General features: G+C 46.6%; 1 protein-coding gene across 2 annotated transcripts; it reads right to left on the bottom strand.

Moving 5' to 3' along the window:
- Positions 1-630: 630 nt before the first annotated feature.
- On the bottom strand, positions 631-18993 carry LOC135377564 (monocarboxylate transporter 9-like). Of its 2 annotated transcripts, none has more exons than XM_064610082.1 (5): positions 18803-18993; positions 8584-8798; positions 6952-7095; positions 1311-2354; positions 631-1189 (listed from the first exon to the last, which is right to left on the bottom strand). In XM_064610082.1, the coding sequence occupies exons 1-5, from the start codon at positions 18976-18978 to the stop codon at positions 1020-1022; spliced, it is 1749 nt and encodes a 582-aa protein (XP_064466152.1). In that variant the 5' UTR covers positions 18979-18993; the 3' UTR covers positions 631-1019. The 2 variants fall into 2 exon arrangements, with proteins under 2 accessions (XP_064466152.1, XP_064466153.1); XM_064610083.1 differs by lacking the exon at positions 18803-18993 and adding an exon at positions 10000-10241.
- Positions 18994-19989: the final 996 nt, after the last annotated feature.

The raw sequence follows: 19989 nt of genomic DNA, 5'->3' as shown, positions 1-19989 counted from the left end.
GACAGCACAGCCGGTGACAGGATTCGAACCCGTGTCACCTCCCAGTCTCTGCGTGGAAAGCGATCATCCTAACCACTATGCCACAGGAGCTGGTCCTCTTACTCCCTGTGAGCGCACAATGGTTCAGCTTCATTTCAATGGTAGCGGTTCTTACTTCCTGAATAAAATACTCTCATTGATCGCATATCACGTTTTATGGCAAAAAATGCTATGAAGGAACCGGAGAGAAAGCAAGAAAATATGTGGACGTGAGTGAAAAGCGAGTTAAAAGTAACTTGGAACTTAAGTTACTTTGGCAAAGTTACCTGAAAAAGGAACGAGTTCCTCTGAAAGTTACCACAGCGCAAAAGTACCGTGTTGAGTTACAAAAAAAAAAAGGAACTTAGTTACCTCGAACTCGGTGCAAATCACAAAATAAAAGCATCCAACATGTACTAGAAATCACAACACCATCGCAGCACTTCTCTACGTGTGACGTGCCAAATAATACGTAGTATGAAGCGAAAGTCCGCGTACATATCGGTGTATGTGATGTGCATGCCTTCGTGGAGGGGGGGAACCGGCCCCTTTGCCCCCTGCCGACGCCCATGCTGACGGCAGGTGAAAGATGCTTTCCCTGTCATCGGCATGTTCTTAGTCTGTACTAAAATTATTTAATGAACATAATGATCTTGCATCGTCCAGCCCAAACACAAACCCAGCTCACACACAGACAAACACAGCTACCACCACTCGATGTCATTTAATGTATATCACTTTGTTGCCGGCACAATGAGTAAATGCTATCCATTTAGTGGTGACAAAATAAAGTTTCCTGCTGTTCTTCGTATCAGCATGCGTTGTCAACAGGGCAAACAAGCGCTTCGCAGAAGCGTTCGCTAACACCACGTGCTCCTTGAAAGAGCCGGTTCTTTCGCTTTTTTGCCGAACAAGCACTTGCAAGCACTTTGCAAATATACTACCTCCATGAGGTTCAAAGCGTGCCAAGAAACGCTTGCCCTGGCCCCTATCTGAAGCCTTCAGACATGTGCTGCCGACACAGATTGTTCGGTAGGCTTGTCTTCGTTCGTCTTCTGCTTGACTTTCTCCAGGATCGGAAATACGAACCAAATGGTGGACTGAACCAAGCAGGCTGCTGCCATCGCGTAGAACAAACCATTGTAACTGTGCCAGTTGTCCTTGAAATAACCTGATGGAATACACAACACTGCGAATACCGATCAGGAACACAGACACAGGAAGCAGGTAACTACATACCTGGCACGAACACACACACAAATTATAAAAAGACGTCATTGGGATTTTCTTACCTATAATTAGCGGCCTGAACAGTGACGATGCCCCGAGAAGGAAATTTGACATTCCGAAGGCTACAGTGGCCACTTGCATGCCGAGGAACTCTGTCAGTAGCACAGGAGACATGAAGATGAGGCCACCTGCTACCAGACCGTACAGAAATGTGAGGACCACGAATGACGCGTGACTGCGCAGGTGCGGCATGATAAACATAAGAAGGCCCGTAAGGTACCCGCCTGAGATAAAGACATTCTTATTGGTCATTATTCCCTTGTACGTTAACAGACCAGGTACCGGTTTGCTGATCAGATCTGCCATCCCAAAGACTGAGAGCAGAAAGACAGCGTCTTGACGGGGAATCCCATTGTCCGTCGCGTAATCGGGTATCACAATGATGAAAGTCGCAAAGACAAAAAAATACGACACTGCCGATATGGTGACCAAGATAAAATATCTGTTCCCTAAAATAGCCCAGTTATTTAAGATAACGCGTGACACTTGAGAACAACACATCGATGTCTTGCTTATTTCTTCTGTCACGTGTTCAGATGCGGGTCCGTGCCGTGTTGACATGAGAGAGTATTCCTCGACACTGCAGGAACCACGGCGCACACGTGGATCGTGCGATAACGACCCATTCCGACTCTGGCGCAGGTCGCTTTCGGAGCACATCATGTATAAACCGGACACAGATATTCCAGACACGTTCTCACATTCACCAACGGATGATCGCACACGGGGTTCACGTGTCACTCTCTTGTCGTTGAGCTTTTCTCTTTCATGATAGTTTTCTGGAGAGTCACCGTCGGGTTCTTGTTGCTCGGGCGCTGCTTGCAAGACAATGCTGCCGAGGATGCCATGCAGCATAAGGGCTCCGTAAATAAGAAGACATCCTCTGAGCCCGTACTCGTCGATGAGGTACTCCAGTAACGGTGGCCAGAAAAATGATCCCACAGTGGACCCTGAGTAGGCGAGGCCGCACGCAATCGCCTGGTGCTGCTTGAAATGATTGGTCACAAAGAGGGGGGTTAGAGTGCAGGTAAGTCCAACTCCCGCGCCTGAAAAAGACAACAAACGCCTCGTGATTCCCCGTTTTAATTTCTGGTTGCATGTCCATGTATGATGTGGGCACATGGTTGCTCAAAGACTCGTGTAGATACAAAAACGCACAATCACTTGTTGGAACACAACGTATACAATATACACTTTCCCTCGTGACGGAGAGCACTTTCAACATCACCACCACCACCAACTTACCCTCGTAACGGGGATCACTTTCAACATCACCACCTCACCCTCGTCGTCGTCTCGCAACGCAAAAAAGAAAAAGAAAAGTCCTAAACAAATACGCCCTTTGCAAATACGCCACAGGGTATCGCTCTGCAGCTCGCTCAGTAGCTTGTCTGTAAGCAAATGCAAATGCCTGTTTGAGCCTGTAGCACCCGGGTTGCACAATGTTCCCAAAAGCCAAATCAGCACGGAACAGCCCAAGTTTCCACGTTGTTATCGAATGAAAATTTATCTGTTTCAAGGTGAATTCAAGCACCTATAGCCGCAAGAAGGAGTTTGCATGGAGCCTTATGGGCGCTCAGGGACAGGGTTCAGTAGCCCACGACTTTGTAGGGAATGTTGAACTAACTTGCTCAAGAGTGTAATATAAAAGGGATTCTAGCCGGACTAGCGTGGACACTGAATGAAGATAGAAAGAAGTCATTGGAAAGGTTAGCCAGCTGCCGAACCCGCATCTTCTGGATTGCCGATCCAGGGCTCTACGGCTAACGCACCTCTCCAATCCCTTCTAAGGTTGTGTCATATATATCTCTCTCTGCCTGTCTGTCTGTCTGTCTGTGCATGTGTGTGCGTGTGTGGTTGCGTCATCTGTGTGTGCGTCTTTTCCTCTGTGTTCCAGCCTCTGAGCATCAATTTCCAGCGTGGACACCAACGTTGCCAAAAAGTTATGGGAAAGATTACATCAGCGGGGAAAAAAACAGTTCCGAAAAGGGCAAATTTTATCGATGTGGGGTGGACAGTGAAGCATTTATCACGAAATTGTGAATGCGTTGGGCATCTATACTGCGGATGTATAGCCGAAGAGGCTCAGAAAAGGTACACAACCTATAAACAAAACACCTGTTTAAATGAAAGAAAGCAATGCAGCTGAGTGACCTTCTGAAGTAGAAGTCTGTATCGCGAACAAACCAGTCATGATGCAAATTGAGACTGGAGCAGCGCGATCCATTGTCTCGAAAGATGTCTGTTCAATCCTAGCGAAATAGGCAGCAAGTTGGCACCTAGTACTCTGATGATATGATATGATGGGACATCGCTAACCGTAATTAACATTTTAGTTGAGTGCCCACGTGAGTAGACAGCTTTTCCTAATCGTAGTACAGGCAAAGGAACAATCATTACGCAGCTAGTGTAACTAGTAAACAAGTATGGCGTGTGGCTTTCGCCAGCCTCAAGCCAAAATGAGTCCTGAAAGAAGTAAGCCTAGAGCCTGCAAAAACCAAGGCATGTTCCCTATCGCTCTACGTGACATGGTAGAAGCAGAAATAAGGAATAGCCAAGCTCTATAGTGCCTGGTTAAAAAGAAGGGATTGGAAAATACCACTGGACGCTGGTGATGGTACAGTGCTGGACAAAAGTTTACGGAACACGCTGTGCCGCATTCCTTCTTCAGAGTGACACGCTAGCAGCGAATGGTACTGTATAGACTTGCAAACACGTGACTGCGTTAGCTAGGCGCATGTCTGTAAGTCTGTAGGGTCCTAAGAAATTAACGATGAAAGATGAAAGTCACTGAAAAGGTTAGCCAGCTGTAGGAGTCGAACCCACATCTTCTGGATTGCCGGTCCAGGGCGCTACCAAAGCCTCAGAACATCAGTTCTTTCATGTAGAGTCCTATTCGCTGCTAGCCCGTCACTCTGAGCAAGGAATGCGCAAGAGCGCGTGTTCCGTAAACTTTGGTCCAGCACTGTACCAAAATGCGGATATTCAAGTCGGGCTTTGCGGCGAGTATATAAACCGCACTCGTGCCACGAAACTATCCATCACCCGCAGTGCACGGGAAAGCATTAGCAGAAGGGCGTGTTTTCACTGTACTGAACCTGTCAGCTCCGTACCAATGGCTAGAGCTTCACCATGACTCCCAATCATTGTTTACGATTAACGTGCATTTAGGACTTTTCGACTTTGTCCAAATGCCATGTGGCCGGTCAAGTGCACTGGCAATTTTGCTTTAGGTACTCAGCGTGTGTAACCCAATGGATGGTTGTGATGTTGCGAATGCGAACGCGCTGTCAGTATTGCCATTATTAATGCGAATGACACAAGTCATGCTTTTCTGTGGTAAAGGGCTCGCGGTTACGTGAGGACAAAATAAGCTCTGAAAGATCTGGTGTTGAAAAACGTTTTGATGCTCCTGTGTATCACTGCATGCTCAGTACTCAGTACTGCGGCTGGATGGGTTGACGTCTAGCTGCGAGGCGCTGCAGATACCGGACGTTCCTCGAGAGTGTTTCCTAGACACAACATAGTTGTGTGTGCTCTTCCCGTTGTTCGCTCATTGTTGAAACTGTGGGATGCGGCTCATGTACAGGAATGCTGCTACTAGCCCTTGCAGGCGGCCCGGTACTGGATAATGATAACACATGGTCGCGTCACGGGACGAATGACGAGGCTGGGCGTCTAGGAGGGATTCTCGATGGTGTCTCCCTCCCAGTCATTAAGTGCGCGCGCGCGCACGTACGCAAACACACACACACACACACAACTTTTGCTACATAGTCTGAAGTCGACAGCTCGCGGTTTATCCTATCTGAAATCTCAAGGCATTGGAAGATTGTTTCTTCCAACTAACAGACTTTTGCGGCATACTGCCCACCCTCAAACACAATAATGGCGCTGCTCCTTCAGGCTGCTGTACTTCTCAATGAAGATTTCAGACAAGTGTGTCGCAGGCAGAACATCGCGCGCATACATTTGTAGTGTCACGTAGTGCTGCAACCGTCCAATGACTTTCACAGAAACTGCCGAAAGCCGTGCTAAGAATATTTATGCTCCAAAGGATAAATTAATCGATGCGCTAGTACTGCATTTGTCCACAGTTTCTGGGAAAGTGTCATGTCGGATACTTCTGCGACAGCATATATGAGCAAGCGCATGGACGCAACCTGAAGCGCAATTTCCCGCACGCGATCACTTCCTGCGATAAAAAGTGCGTCACTTGTGGGAATAAATACGAAATGATACTGTACTCTCACATTGTCGTTGTGCAAGGAAACCCAAGCTTACTATCGTCTGGGATTCTCGAGATGTTCATACGCAATATGACCCGCCAACGTCGACGTAGAAGTATAGGGGAACAGCATCAGTACGGGATGCTGTGTGGGATTCCTCATCGCGGAAGAGGGCGGACAAAAGCAATCTGCGTGCACTCGCCCTCGGCCTAAAAGAGGGGGAAGGGTGATATCGCTGTAATACTGCCTCTACACACTAACACAGTCAATCATCACGTGGCATACTAGGAACGCACAAAACAGCGATCTCCGACAACGTGCGAAGTTCCTGTCGGGTGTCGCTGTTTGTCCACGCTGTCCGTACACGGTGGTATGTTTTCATCGTGAGATATTTGCCTTTCCTCGCACTCATTAATATTTCACCTGTTCTGCCATGTACAGGGTGCTTTTTTCTGCACAGCTTTTTTTTTTATTTAAAAACGCTGTGAGAGCAACGCTGATGCCATCTTGGCAGGAGGGTTATGCGGCAAGGTGGACATCTTGTTGAACAGTGTATATGCAACTACTGGACGACTAATTAGCTAAGACTCATTAATTAATTATTTCATTGGATGTTTTCTGGAAAATGCGAGATAGCAGAATTGGGGCCGGTCATTATTCAAATCCATCGTCCTTATTAAACACTCTGAGAGGCGAGCGTACCTTGAGAAACAAATGGCCAAATTTCCCTACTATGCGGATGAGCCGGAACCAGAACTACGAACGAAGAAAGAGCGACAGGCAATTCACGTGCCTTGGAACGATGAAGCTGATTCGGGTAGGCGCTGATGTGTTGGCCAGATAGACCGCTTTCCGACCCAGATAAGGCGATGGTCGCGTCGTTTTCTGCGCTCGGAAACTGCGTAGTACTTGTTTCGGCTCATTTGCATAGCGAAATTTGGTAATCTCAAAGTACGTTCGCTTTTCAGGGTGTTTAATAAGGACGATGGCTTTGAATAATGACTGGCTCCAATTATTCTGCTATCTCATATTTCCCAGAAAACATCTAATTAATAAGTTAATTAATGAAGTTTAGCTAATTAGTCGTCCAGTAGTCGCTGTCCTGCAGGATGTCCGCCTGGCCGCAAAACCCGCTTGCCAAAATGGCATCAGCGCTACTCTGCCAGCTTTTTTATAAAAAAATCTGTGTCGAACTAAAAAAAAAACTGTATGTTTACATATTTGGCACCGGGGGAAAGACGATGTCTTAGGTATACGTATGTCTGAATGGGAGCGCTGAGGTTTAAATTTTGAAGGGCTCAATATTTCTTTCAGTGTGACGGCCTGGATGTCTCTTCCGGCTACCACCTACTCCTTCATCGAAGTGCTGCGCTGATGTCCGTTCGAATGTAAGTAAGTGGACGAAATGGCTTACCATACAGGATCCCAATCAGTATCAGTATAGTAATGACATCTTCCGCCAAATAGCAGAGTGATGCAGATAAGAAGGTGACGAAGACCCCAATGGTGACGATAACCCGAATGGACAGCACACGTATAAGACCGCTAGCAACAGGACCTGGAAAGTGGACGAAGTTGCTTTTGCACCACGGGAATGAGAAACAGAAAAGAAAATATAGACCTATGTGGCAGAGAACGCTTCATATTTTTAATTCGCTAGCAAAATTGCGGTAAAACGGCTCGGGGCGACGTCTGGTGGAAAATAATACCCAACTCGTCAAGCAACAGTGATATATGTTCCAGCCTTTCCGGCTGACTTGTTGGCTACGTATAGATACGTATGAACGTAGCCAACTTCTTTCGTTTCAGACACATTGTTATGCGCATGGAATGTAGTTTTCCGCCGTTCTTTGCGATCAATCTCTGCGATCAATATGCAGTTGGTGACCACCTCGACACAGTGTTGCCTGTAATTCTCAGTCTTTGATTTTCTAAACAAATATGAATGCAGTTGAGACGAAAATGATGAGAGCCCAGGCTATCGAATAGATAAATCTTCTAAGGTTGTACCTCAACTGCTTTACTGTATACCGTTGTAAGAAGTTTTAACAGGCAACATCTAGAGCACATGTGCCCAGTGGAAACATAATGCATCTGCGCGCTTTCAAGTATACAACAATCTTTTGTGTCAGACAGAGAAAACGATCAGGTGTAGCACTCGATAGATGTTCGGAGGAGGACTCAAACTAGGATGGAGTAAAAGGAACGAAGCAAACAGGTGTTCTCAAAACGATGTTGCACTAGAAGTTTAGAATGCCTATTACGCCTACTGTGTTTTCGTAACAATTGCAAATCCCCGGATTCTCGTAGAGATTCCGCGCCATATAAGATAACCGTTAAGCGCTGTATCTTATTCGTAATTCGCGGTAGAACATATGATAATTGTAACACTAGAAACGGAGGCTCAGAAAACGCCTGTCATGAACGAAATTGATTGCCGTAATTGTATATATACCCGACTTGACATTTGTTTTGAAAATATAATGTTTCCTTCCCAGCTATCGAAGGTATGTTATGGATTTACAAGGAGCGCAGGTGAAAATATCTGGCCGAGTAACGTCTAGGCGGCGCCGCTGCGCACCCCGCGGCCAGCGCCATCTACGGCGATCTCGACGGAGGGGTGGGCTGTGGTTGTCCGTTTGGCGGATGAGAAGTTTAGTTTCTAAGTTCGTACTTAAGGTTACGGATCGTTGTGATGTACGTTTGCGCCCGGTGTTTCGAGTTGGGGGAGTTGAAAGCGGAGGAAACATGCACCACTCGGAAATTATACTTCTCTTGCTCTTTTCTCTCTCTCTCTCTCTGCATTTCCGACACGATATCAATTACCCCCGTATCGATAATTTTTTTTTCTGTTTTTCACCCGTTTCAGTGTCCAGAAAAAGGATTGTTCGCCAAATCCTTTCGGTTAATGTTTTATAATTATTTGAATTATCATCATCATCTTCAAGCCTCGTCGCTTTCATGCCCGCCGATTTTTTTGTTCTCCTGGCTACACGTATAGACAGAGAATAAGGCACTGGAAGAAATGTGAATGCCATGCACTCACCTATCATGCACAAAGTTGCCCCAGCAAGACTGATGGGCCATGCGGCAATTTCGTGGCTGGAGCCGAAAGTCTCCACGAGGGCAACGTATATGACCCCGCCAGATCTAAACAGGCCGAAAATGAACAGGTTTATCCAAAACACAGCTGCCAACATGAAGATCCCTCGAAGCTGACGGCGGGACCTCCACCAGACAGCCATCGTGCCAGGCGTCTCTCTGCAATGTGGGAAAAGAGTAGATCATATCTACACATTGTCTCACAATATCGTTTCACGCTCGACATGCAATGTCACGCCGTGTACTCTTGGCATCCCAACCTGAAGCCGAAGAACAAATGATGACAGCTTCATTGTCACCGCTACTGACTCGGAATGGGAACATGTGACATACGAGCGTTGCCTTTGAAAATGAGTCGAGCCAGAAATGGACATCAATATCCTTACGAGTACTTTCTGGAAGACATTTATATTAGAACCTCATAAATGACGCGAGCCTGCGGTTTGTGTGCGTCTGCAGCATATGCATATGTACAATTTTTCATCAGGTACATGGACTGAAACACTTAAATCACTGGCGGAAAACAAAACGGGGAATGTTTCATTCCTGGTTGTCTCTCGTCGACCACGTCGACTTGGCTTCATTCTGCTGCACGTGTGCCAGTCATGTCCAGCAACATCAGGAGAACTTGTTTCCTTTTGTGAAAGCTTAGCGAGCTGGATGTTTCTACCTGTACTTTCAATGGTTTTCTCCTCGCACACTATGATAAATGTCCTGATAAGGTCCAGCTTTCACTGGAGGAAGTCCTTGAAAGATGACGAGACGCAAGGTCGGCGAGCACTTGAACAAATCAAGGAGAAGCTTAACCATGAACAGAAAGTCACAACAACGATAACGAAACACCCTTATACTGCCAATAACAATCGCCCTTCATGCGCGCTGTCACAGGTCGTCGTAATACTCAGATGTTAGTCGTCATAATAACCTGAACCTTACCCGTCAGATCCGCTGCTTGTCATAGGTTTCGATTCTCGTCACTGGAGTGTCTGTTGTCTATTGGTTGCATACTCCCCCCTCTCCCCCTCCGCCCTTGGAAAGGCACTGGGAACGCTCATGGTACTGACTATAACAGGAGAAGCCGTGATAGAACACGGGCACAAAGTGAAAACTTTTCCTCTTCCCGGAGGCCGCATCCGATAAAATAAAGAGTAATGCCTGGTTCCCACTGCAACTTCTCCCCGTTGCGGGTACGGTATATACAGGACGAGAGCGGATGCGGTGGTCGTACGACACCCTGTCCAGACACATGCTTTCTTGATACGAAAAACGCCTGTGATCGACCAATCATGCTTCCACTCTACTGCCCGCAAAGGCGAATATTGTGTGATGAGCTTCCCCGTATTAACAAGAGGCCGCTCACCTTAGCTGCACTCATTGGCCCCTGTGAAGATCCTGTGCTCCATCGTCGGGTTCTTCACTTGTTCATGGACTTCCTGTCGTCCACTGGATTGCTCCAGACGCTTTAGTTCTTCCTTGTATTTTCATCCTTCCTTCATCATCTTCACATAATGTTTCACGTGCAATGGGGTAGGGTACCGCACCACCGCGGTGAAACACCCCATCTCATCGTCATCCTTTATCGTTGTTGTTGTTGCTTCCACTCTTTCTACATCTATCGATCTATCTATCTCGAGTCTGCCTTCGCTCATTGGTGGGCTGCGTAGCCGGAGGTAATCTGTGCCGCATGGAGTTCGGTCGAGCCCAGCTCCTTCGGTGCGTATGCTTTTTGGTTGGCCGTACTTCGTTGTCATGACAACCGCGCCGCGCCGCATTCGCAACGCGTGAAAATGCAGCAGTGTGTGAACCAGGCGTAAAGTGCAATGCTGCATATTTGCTTTTTATTTCCCGCGCATTTTAATTGATACAGCTGTGACATACAGGTAGTTTCAGTAACCATGGAGGGACGAAAAAGAAACTAGTAGAAAAAGCACGTTACAGAAAAATATGCGATTAACGACATTTATCTGGGGGAACTTTTGCCACATACTACAAGTAATCGTATCAAAGTTTAATGGAAATAAATTTCCTCAATTGAACTCCGAAATCTGCCTATGTAACGTTCTCCTTTATTTCTTTATTTTTCTAGAAACAGAAAGCGCATGTTAAATTCACCCCACACTACTACAAAATACATTCGTACTACAGTGATAATAACGAAAAAAAAAGGTTCCGTGACATTTCATCGAACGCCATTTCGTCGACAATGGACGTTTCATCGAATCGGTGGCCGCCGCTTTTTCTTGCGGCAACGTGTGAAATACGTAAAAGGCTCTCCTGACCTAACCCGGGTCAGGCGTCGACGAAACGGCGTTCCATGAAATGGTGTTCGAAAAAACGGCTCACGTCATTGTCCCCGTTCCCAAATGGGCGGGCGGGCGGACGCACGCACACACGCACGCAAAGTTGTCAAGAAGCGAAGCGAAAAGGGCGAGGAGGACACGACTTGCGCGACCGCTTGTGGCGCTGCAATCGCGACGTTGTGACGTCACGGGTGGCGGTTTGAGAATGGTGGTATGTTGCTCTATTCCGCAATATAAAACCGATTATGGGGAAAATGACGTGAGTTTTCATTATAATCTCCCCACACAAAAAAAAAAAAGAAAGAAAGAGAGAGGGGGGAACGCGTCGGAAGACATGTCTAATCAAATTAAACATGGAGAACGACGGCATTTTCTAACTCATTCTTTCCCAAGACATGCGTTGATTGGAATAACCTCCCCACCGATGTCATCTCTCATCTTCCCCCCGATCGCTTCCGCAGTTCATTGTCCACATTTGTTTCGTTATAATGTTCATTCTTTACGTCACATATCGATTACTGCATTAATTAGCACATTTTTCGTTCGTTTATTCTGTTATGTTTGTTCTCTTGTTCAGTTATGTTCTGATATGTTGCAGTCTATGTACTTTTTATTGCCTATTTTCTATTGTATTAATATGCTGTTTTCGTTGCCACCTCTGCCACTCTCCCATGTAATGCCCTCTGGGCCCTTGGGATTAATAAATGAAATGAAATGAAATGAAATGGGGATGGGAATTTCAGACACGGTTTCGTGCTTGTGCGCAAGCACATCAGCAAGAAGACTTCGAGTATCGTCGCGACTTACACCCCCCCCCCCCTTTTTTTTATCACATCTCCGTCACTTGGTGTATCCCGTCGGCATTAAAACGTTTGGTGGCAGATTTGTCTGTGACAGCTCCACAAACTGATTTGTGTTGTGAATGTGCAGCACAGCAACCATGTTCTTGCGTCTCTAAGTTCTAGGAAAGCAGCGGGATAGGGGAATTAAGGACGACCTCTGACATAACCATGCACAACCAAACCTTCTGTTACCAGTGGGGGAGACGGACCACATTACTGTGCACTGCATTGTTGTCTGACAAGTATGACCTGCCTCCAAACTGTTGCCTCCTCCCTGTTGCGCTTTTGAAGTAAGTGGAAATTAAGACGTCAAGTGGCGTAGCCAGCAGAATATTTCCGGAGGGAGTTCTACGGGGACTTTACATGGGGGAGGATGATTTCACCTCGATTCCCTCTCCCAAATGTAGTACCAAATGTATGGTTTCAGGGGGGAGGAAGGGTTGACCCCCGAAACCCTCTCTTGCTACGCCACTGAAGACGTGGTACCAAGGGCCTGACAGAGGTAACAAATTTTAACGCTATGCCGGTACACACAACAAAACGCGGTTTGCTTCATCGACAAGAAGTTCATCAATGACCGGATAATCGGAGGTCTTTCAGAGGGCACGAACATCAGGTATGCGTAGGTCGGCGCGATCATGATCTCGGCAGCCTTGTCAGTGCTTCGTGATCGCACTCATGATCGCGATCATCAGGCTTTGATAAGGCATTGCGATCATGATTGCGCCGACCTATGGGTATGCCCCGCATTTCCTCACACCAGCTTACTTTGCAATGGTGAAGCTCAGGTTCCGTCTTCCAGTTCACACCCCCTGCTTTGCACGTGCATCATACGCTGTCACCCTTTCTATCCTCGATTACCACACGCACTTCGTGAGGGTCCTGGCTTAGTGCTGATGTATGCATGGAGCACAAGTGCAAGAAAAGTCGTGCACACGTGTCCGGCTATCAAAACTCCTTCTCCCTCAAGATAACATGGTTATGTTATGAAAGGAATTGCCTCAGGACGAGAGCCGCCGATATTTCGAACAGAGACTGATCTTCTTCTGGAGCTGTTCTGGAGACTGTTCTTCTCCAGACTGTTCTTCCACCAAGAGGAAAACTTTTTTGAGCTTTAGTGCCCGTCGAAGCTCGGGTATCATGCCGCTGTGAAAGTGTGATATTTTAATAACCACACAAAAATAACGATGCCATGAGGGGGGAGGGATCGTCGAAGCACTGAGCAATCAGCTGGGGCAGAGCCGTCGATAGGAAGAGTTTATAGCCATTCTTTGATATTTTGCCGCCTCGTGGGAGGAGCCTGTCTTGACGTCAGAATCAATGTTGAATCCACCCGGAATCCGCTTCTCAGCCAACCCGTGAGTGCCATACTGATGCAACCTGCGGGCTGATCAACACGTGCTTTCTGGTGCTCAATGCAATCGACACAGAAGCACCGGTTTAGGGCCTTATCGGGCCGGAGGGCTGTATCGCAACTAACTTCAAGGATCCAAGGCCGAAGGGCTCTGGAAGAGTTTCATGGAGGGATATATACCCAGGATTTTCATCTGAGGGGGAGTTTGTGTCCCGTATGGGGGTGGAGGTGACGTCCGTATCTGTTGCTTTTGTGACGCTTTTTACCTTTCTGTGCCGGTATTTTTTGGGGGTGTTGCAAGATTTTTGTAGGCATTTGGGGGTGCGAGGGGTGCTGGGAAAATCCCTGGTTTCATCGATGAAATGTGTACGTGTCTTCCCTCCTTGCACCGCAAACAACGTTTTGCATCAATATGGCGTCGGCGATCCGCTAGGGACGGGATAACAATAGAACACGATGAGGGGGGTCGCTCAGCCGTGGCATCACATGACGCGCTTCAAGTTGCTCCGCCCAATGGCCAAACTCTCCCTGTCGTTCTGTGGCTCTTTTTGCATACGTAGTTAGAGAGTGCTTCCTCTGCCAACTTCGTAGTGAACTGTGCCGATATCCGTTCGCAAGCGCCCGAGGAAAAACAGCACGGCCAGCAGCTGCAATCTATCCCTCCGCCTCCTAGTATCAGACACTCGAAGAAGACCAGGAGAAAGTTCGTTACCAGTGGGACGCGGGAAAAAAAAGCTCTTCAAATGACTGGCTTCTCCATCGCTTAGTTATTTCTTCGTCGAAATTATATCACGTGCGCTAATACGTACTGTAATACGTGCTACCGTGAACCCTCAATTTATGAACCGTGAACGGTCCTGAAAAAAAAAGAAGTTCATCAATTGAGGTTTGGAATGTGAGGAATGGGAATTATCTTGTCCCAAGAGGGGCACCGTTCATAAGGCGAGGGAATTCGTAAGTCGAGGTTCACTAAACGAGGGCTGACTGTATATGAACAGAAATGATCAGATCAGCGCATGGCGGCCAAGTAAACCACAGGTCCCATGCTCGAGCTCCGGCAGTGTTACCATTGATGATGATGATGATGATGATGGTAGGAGAGAGAGAAAAAATGGAGATGTGAGCCCTCTCACCGCGGGTCAAGCTACTCGTAGAGAAAAAAGCTATGATACACACATTTCGCCTTCAGCTCTAATTCATTAACTTTCTAAGGACTGTGACGGACTCCGTTCAATAGCGTCACAATGAGGTTATTTAACTCTCACCGGAACATCGGGTAAAGGGACAGCATTTCTTTCTAATTTACTGTTTGAAAAAAAAAATTGTTGCCTTTGAAAATTACGGAATTTTTTTCACGAGTTCAGCTGTATACTTCCCGTCTTAGATGCATCTTGATGCTCCTTGCAACTGTTTCAACGTGTCTACCTTAATGCAGTGGGGAAAAAAAAAGGTCTAATGACAGAATGACGCGCCGCGTGGTCGTATGTGCAGTCTCTACCAACTGTTATGTGGATATTGAAGGACTAATCGCGCACAGCTGCTGAGCAAATGCTGCATATGACTCATTCGATTTTCGAGAAACACCTTACAGCAAACATGCTGCTCGAGGAAGTACATCACGTGTGTATTTCCCGATGTGAAGCGCCCGACCAGATAAAGCAAATATTTCCTGACGGATATTGCGGTCGTCGTATACAGCGATCGCGACGCCATCGCAAAGCATCAAATTACTACGAGTCTTTGCTTTCGCTAATTTTTCTACTCGTCCTGGGGTAGCCAGTTCGACTTCGTCGCGACTCTCATCCACATTTTTTTCTTTATCGCATCACTATCACCACCACCTATTCAACAATTCCAGGAATACAGAAAGTACAAGGAAAATGGGTATTCACCGGCATCAGCCCCATCTCATCATCATTTCTTTATGAGTCTGTGTCTGTGAGGGGGGTTCACATCACTGGATGCAGCTAATTGCGCGTCTTGCCTATGAACCCACAAAAAAAAAAGTGAGTTGATCACTGATTTCTGTCTTGCCATGTCCCTTTCAGCTCACTTGCTACTACTATACTCTATAACTGCCATGCTTAAACGCGCCGTCAATTAATTGTCACAACAGGCAAAAGCAAGTACATGTAAGCAGGGAAGGGTAACGGTAATGGTAACGGAAACAGAAACGGTATATTACCGAAACTGGAGATGGTAACGATAACGGAAACGGAAACGCATACCACGGTCCTCCATTACCGGAAACAGAAACGGAAACGAATTTGTCGTCCGGTATTGAATTCGGGTAATGGCAATTCCTGTTGTGCGATGACATTTGAGTGATTTTTAATTTTTTTTTTTTCGTTTTGATGACTCTATTCGCTGTAATGCTCTAAATACTACACGAGAGCGCGCAGTCCTGCATCTCGAGGGTGCCTCCGTCGCTTACCTCGTCCCAGTCCTCATAACTCATCACATCAACACCATACTCCACCATAGCACGAGGAGGAGGCTCTACGATTTTTAGTTACTTATTGTATATATATATATATATATATATATATATATATATATTTTTTTTTTTTTTTTTTTTCATTTCACCGTGGCCATGGCAGTATTATTTACTACTGATAGTGTCCACTTATGAATGCGACATTGGATGAAGGTTACGCCCGTCTTGAGTTGCTGGATTCCGAGTGACTGAAGACATGTTCCTATTCTTTTTTTTTTTTTTTAATCTTGCAAGTTGTGCGCATCCCATCGACGTAAAATTACTTGTGTATTGTGTACGCGTGACACCGAAGCAGCACTTGAGCAAAACAGGGCGCTGATAGAACCGGACAAGCTATCATCACGCAGCTCTGTAACAACCGTCCGATTACCGGAAACAGTAACGGAAACTAAAATATAACAGTATCAAAAATGGAAACGGTAACCAAAATACGTCCGTTATCCTTTCCTGCATGTAAGATAGGTTGCGCTGTTTGCAGCGCGCGTGACACTTTCCCGGAAAACTTACGGAGAAAATACTACATTTTTTTAACATGGAAGCTCTACTGATTGCGCAGAAGCACGCACACGGACATGCATGCAGCGGAATGAGTCTAAAGGCTCCATCTGAAGCGTCACGAAGTCTCACCACCACAAAGATGTCACTATTTTGTAGCACCCTATCGATTCGGGGTGTTTCACACGTTTGTACAAGTTACCATGAACTCGCGACGTTTTGTCCCAAGTTATCCCAGATAAATATCACAAAGCTGGATACTTGCACCGATGGGAACCTGCATTCCTAGTTTTACAGTAATAGACGCGCCGAAGACCGGCACCGCGAATACCGGCACCGCGAATACCGGAACTCATCCGTCTCCGCCAATGGGACAGCACGGGGAGAGGTTACGTGCTTACGACTACCAATGGGAATGGCCGTAGCTCTCGCTCCTCTGACGTCAGAGCTCAACGCGTACGTGTGTTCGAGGTTTTCTACCTCGCCGAATTCGACATGTAGAAAAGTAATTCTTTTCTTCATTGGACTATTCTGGCGAATAGTACAATGCATGCACGATATCTGTCTAATTAACGACCGAGTTATTTGCTGTAATTTTAAGCGGCAAAAAGTTTATCAGTAAACAGCTATCCAATTATCTCTAATTTTGCGAAAGCACTATGCTCTTGAGAGTCCCTATAGAGTATACGCACGATAGCACACGCAGTGAATTATCCAGACCCCACTACCCCCCCCCCCCCCCGAACGTTTTTACATGTGCACCTCCAAGAGGGGAGGCCCTTGATATTTCAGCTGTACTGACATATCGGTAATGATACGTTGAACTGTTGTGACGTACCTGTAATAATGTCCCCCCTCCCCCCATTTTTCGCAACGCCATCCCCCGTGCTTGAGATTCTGCATAAACCACTGGGCACACGCCAATTGCCCCCAAAAGCAGCGGATGAGAATCCGTAATGAAAGCTGTTGCAGCAATGAATCAGAATGAATGGGATGCTCCCTTGCACGTTATTAATATAACGTATTTTCCGCGTAAGCGTCTCGCTCATCAGTCGACATTCAGCCAATCACAATGCTCCGTTTGCAGTTTTTTTCCCTTTCTGCGCTGTTGTCAAGGGCGAATATATCCATGACAATTCACTCCAATAACAGTAAAAAATAAAAAAATAAAGGGGGGGGGGAGAAATATCAGGGCGAGGGAGCCTGAAGTTTCCTAACCCGTCTCTTGCTTTTTTTTTTAACTCACGGTCGAAAAAAAAAACTTTTTTTTTGTTTGTATCATTGGGTGAATACGCAGAACGCTTTGAGGTTTTCAAATACTTTGACGCCACTACGAAATAGCGTTTTTTTTTTATTCCGTGTCAACGCCGCGAAGCAACTGTGGCTATGAGCGGCGTACAGACGTGGACAGATGGAGAGAGGACAGCGGGAAGGTGTGGGGGGCAGAGGGGTTAGTGAGCATCCTGGGCCGACTTTACGGGGAGCTGTGCCGACATTCATCTGGAAAGTCTGCCGGAAAACCCAGAGAAAACCTGAGACAGCACAGCCGGTGGTAGGATTCGAACCCACCACCTCCCAGTCTTCAGCACGACCTTGGCTGCCACTAACGAGGGGACACTTTTACCATCGGAAATAACACTTCTAAGAGAGTGACTTTTAGAGGATACAAAGTGTAGCACATTTCTTGTGCAAGATAAGTTTGGCAAAAGAGTCCGCGCAACGCGAACCTATAGCAGGTGACAACAAGCCTACCTGACCAGTCCCTCCGGTGCGGTTGTCCGCTCTTCAATATACGAAAAGAACTTTGACGACTCTTTCGCCTTCCAGTCTAAGTACAAAATCAGTACTGCCTAGTATAATTCACGCAAACTTTTCTTTTGCTACCCAAAACAGAAGTAGAGGCTTCAATATATATGTCCTTATCGGCGGCTAGAAGAGGCTTCTGTCCGTTCCTGGGGTACGCCAGAAGAAATTCCCCACAATGACACAAAGGGAGGTAAAATTGACCTTTTGGCACCAATGTAGGTACTTTACATACGCAATGCACTCGGCTTTGCTCGGCCTGTATGCTGCCCCATACCGGAATAAGTTCCGTTTTGCAGCGGCGACAAACGGAATTGTATTGTATAATTTTTGCTCTTGGAATACTTTCTAGTTCCCCCCGGAAATACTGTAAAGCCTTTCATGTTCGCGAGCACCTCATTTTCCTGAATTGAAAAACACGCGAATTTCAAGGGCACTCGACAAATTCTAACACGTCAAACTCCGAAAACTGTTGTTCGCGGGGAGGTCGGTGGTTCGGGCAATATCGGTCCTTATCACGCAGTAGGCCAATCTAGTCACGAATGTTTGGCAACCAGGATTCGCTAAATTTAGCGGCCGCAAATATGTGCGCTGTGTCCTATTCGCGAAGAATTGGGGCCGCGAAATTAAAGCACTTTACAGCATCACGGGTTACCCGCCTCCAACAAATTACAGCGAGAACATTACGAGAGGGCGGTTGGTGGGTTTCGGGAAAATACCGAGCACCAGACACCCTTGGGATATACCTCATCCGTAGAAGAAGAAAGAGAGAAGAAAAGCGAAAGAGGTACTACGTCGATACTGCCACCACGGGCGTCATGATCGCTCACACACGCACTTGCTACGAAAGCAACATAGTCGAAGTTGCTCACCTGCAAGGCGACTCGTCCAACGACAAAATCAGTTTCCGGTCGGCAAGGCAGGTACGGCTCGCGAGGAAACGTACTGTAGTGCAGCCGAGCACGACTCTTCGGCCTCCCGTCTCCTGTGAGTGAGTGTGAGTGACTGGTGGAGTTCTGCCCTTGGCGACGGCGTCATTGGTTCGCATCAAGGGCGGGCTGCTATTAAAACCAACACATTGGAAAGCGTGCTCCAGGATTTTGAAAACGCTTTTGCGGAGAAGTTTCGCATTTGCATCGGTGGTAAAATGCGTTCAGGTGACAGTAGGTGGTGTTACTGAATGTTACGAGGTACACTGCGATGCGTAGAGTGAATGCCTTTAGTTTAGTATTCGAAACGAAGAATAAAATGATGAAGGGGATATCCGATATAACACGCGTATATGGGGTTCGCCGTTTAAGGAGTTGAACACTTTTCTCATGGAAAGTAACGGTTCTCAGAGGCTGAAATACACAACACAGTGGTTTATCCAGAATCCCAAGCATGGATGGGTGTTCGAAAAAAATTGGGGGGGAGGGGTCATTATTATAGTTACTGCATTACAGCTTAACATATCATTACCGACATGTGTCTAAAGCTGAAATCGCAAGGGCACCCCCTGTAGGGGGTACACTGGTGAAAAAGTTAGGGGGATGTCACTGATCATTTAGGAGGTGTTAGGGAGGCTAAAGGGGTCTGGATGAATCACTGACACAACAGACGAGCACGACGCAAGCCTCAATTCTCAACTTTTCTCAAACTCGGGAGCTAAAAACGCCCACATTTTTCGAGAAAAAAAAGCTGGTTATACATCCTTGTTTTCGTGGCCTAAGAAAGAGGGATTTTTCTCTCTGATAAACACACGCTCAAGTGGACTACGCACATTGAGGAAGCATGTTCTGAAATCACGCATCACTGATTTGTCAATGAGATTCTGCTAAAGTTGTTTAGTACCACGGGAACGCAAGTGTAATGTAGAAGGGACGGCTGAAGAACGATTCTTTGTCTGTCCAGTGCAGTTGCAGTTAGAGACTCTACGATTCGGAAAGTAATCGGCTTTCCTATTTGTGTGCTAAAATTTACTGGTAGTATCCCTGTTGACACTGTTCTGCGATGGCTTTTTTTAAAGAATGAGACTCCATCACATCCCTCCTCTGCCGAACGAAGTCACATGACATTG

This window comes from Ornithodoros turicata, chromosome 1 (genome assembly GCF_037126465.1).
Source record: "Ornithodoros turicata isolate Travis chromosome 1, ASM3712646v1, whole genome shotgun sequence".
Classification (NCBI taxonomy): domain Eukaryota; kingdom Metazoa; phylum Arthropoda; class Arachnida; order Ixodida; family Argasidae; genus Ornithodoros; species Ornithodoros turicata.
This window is presented reverse-complemented; position numbering and strand designations above follow the sequence as displayed.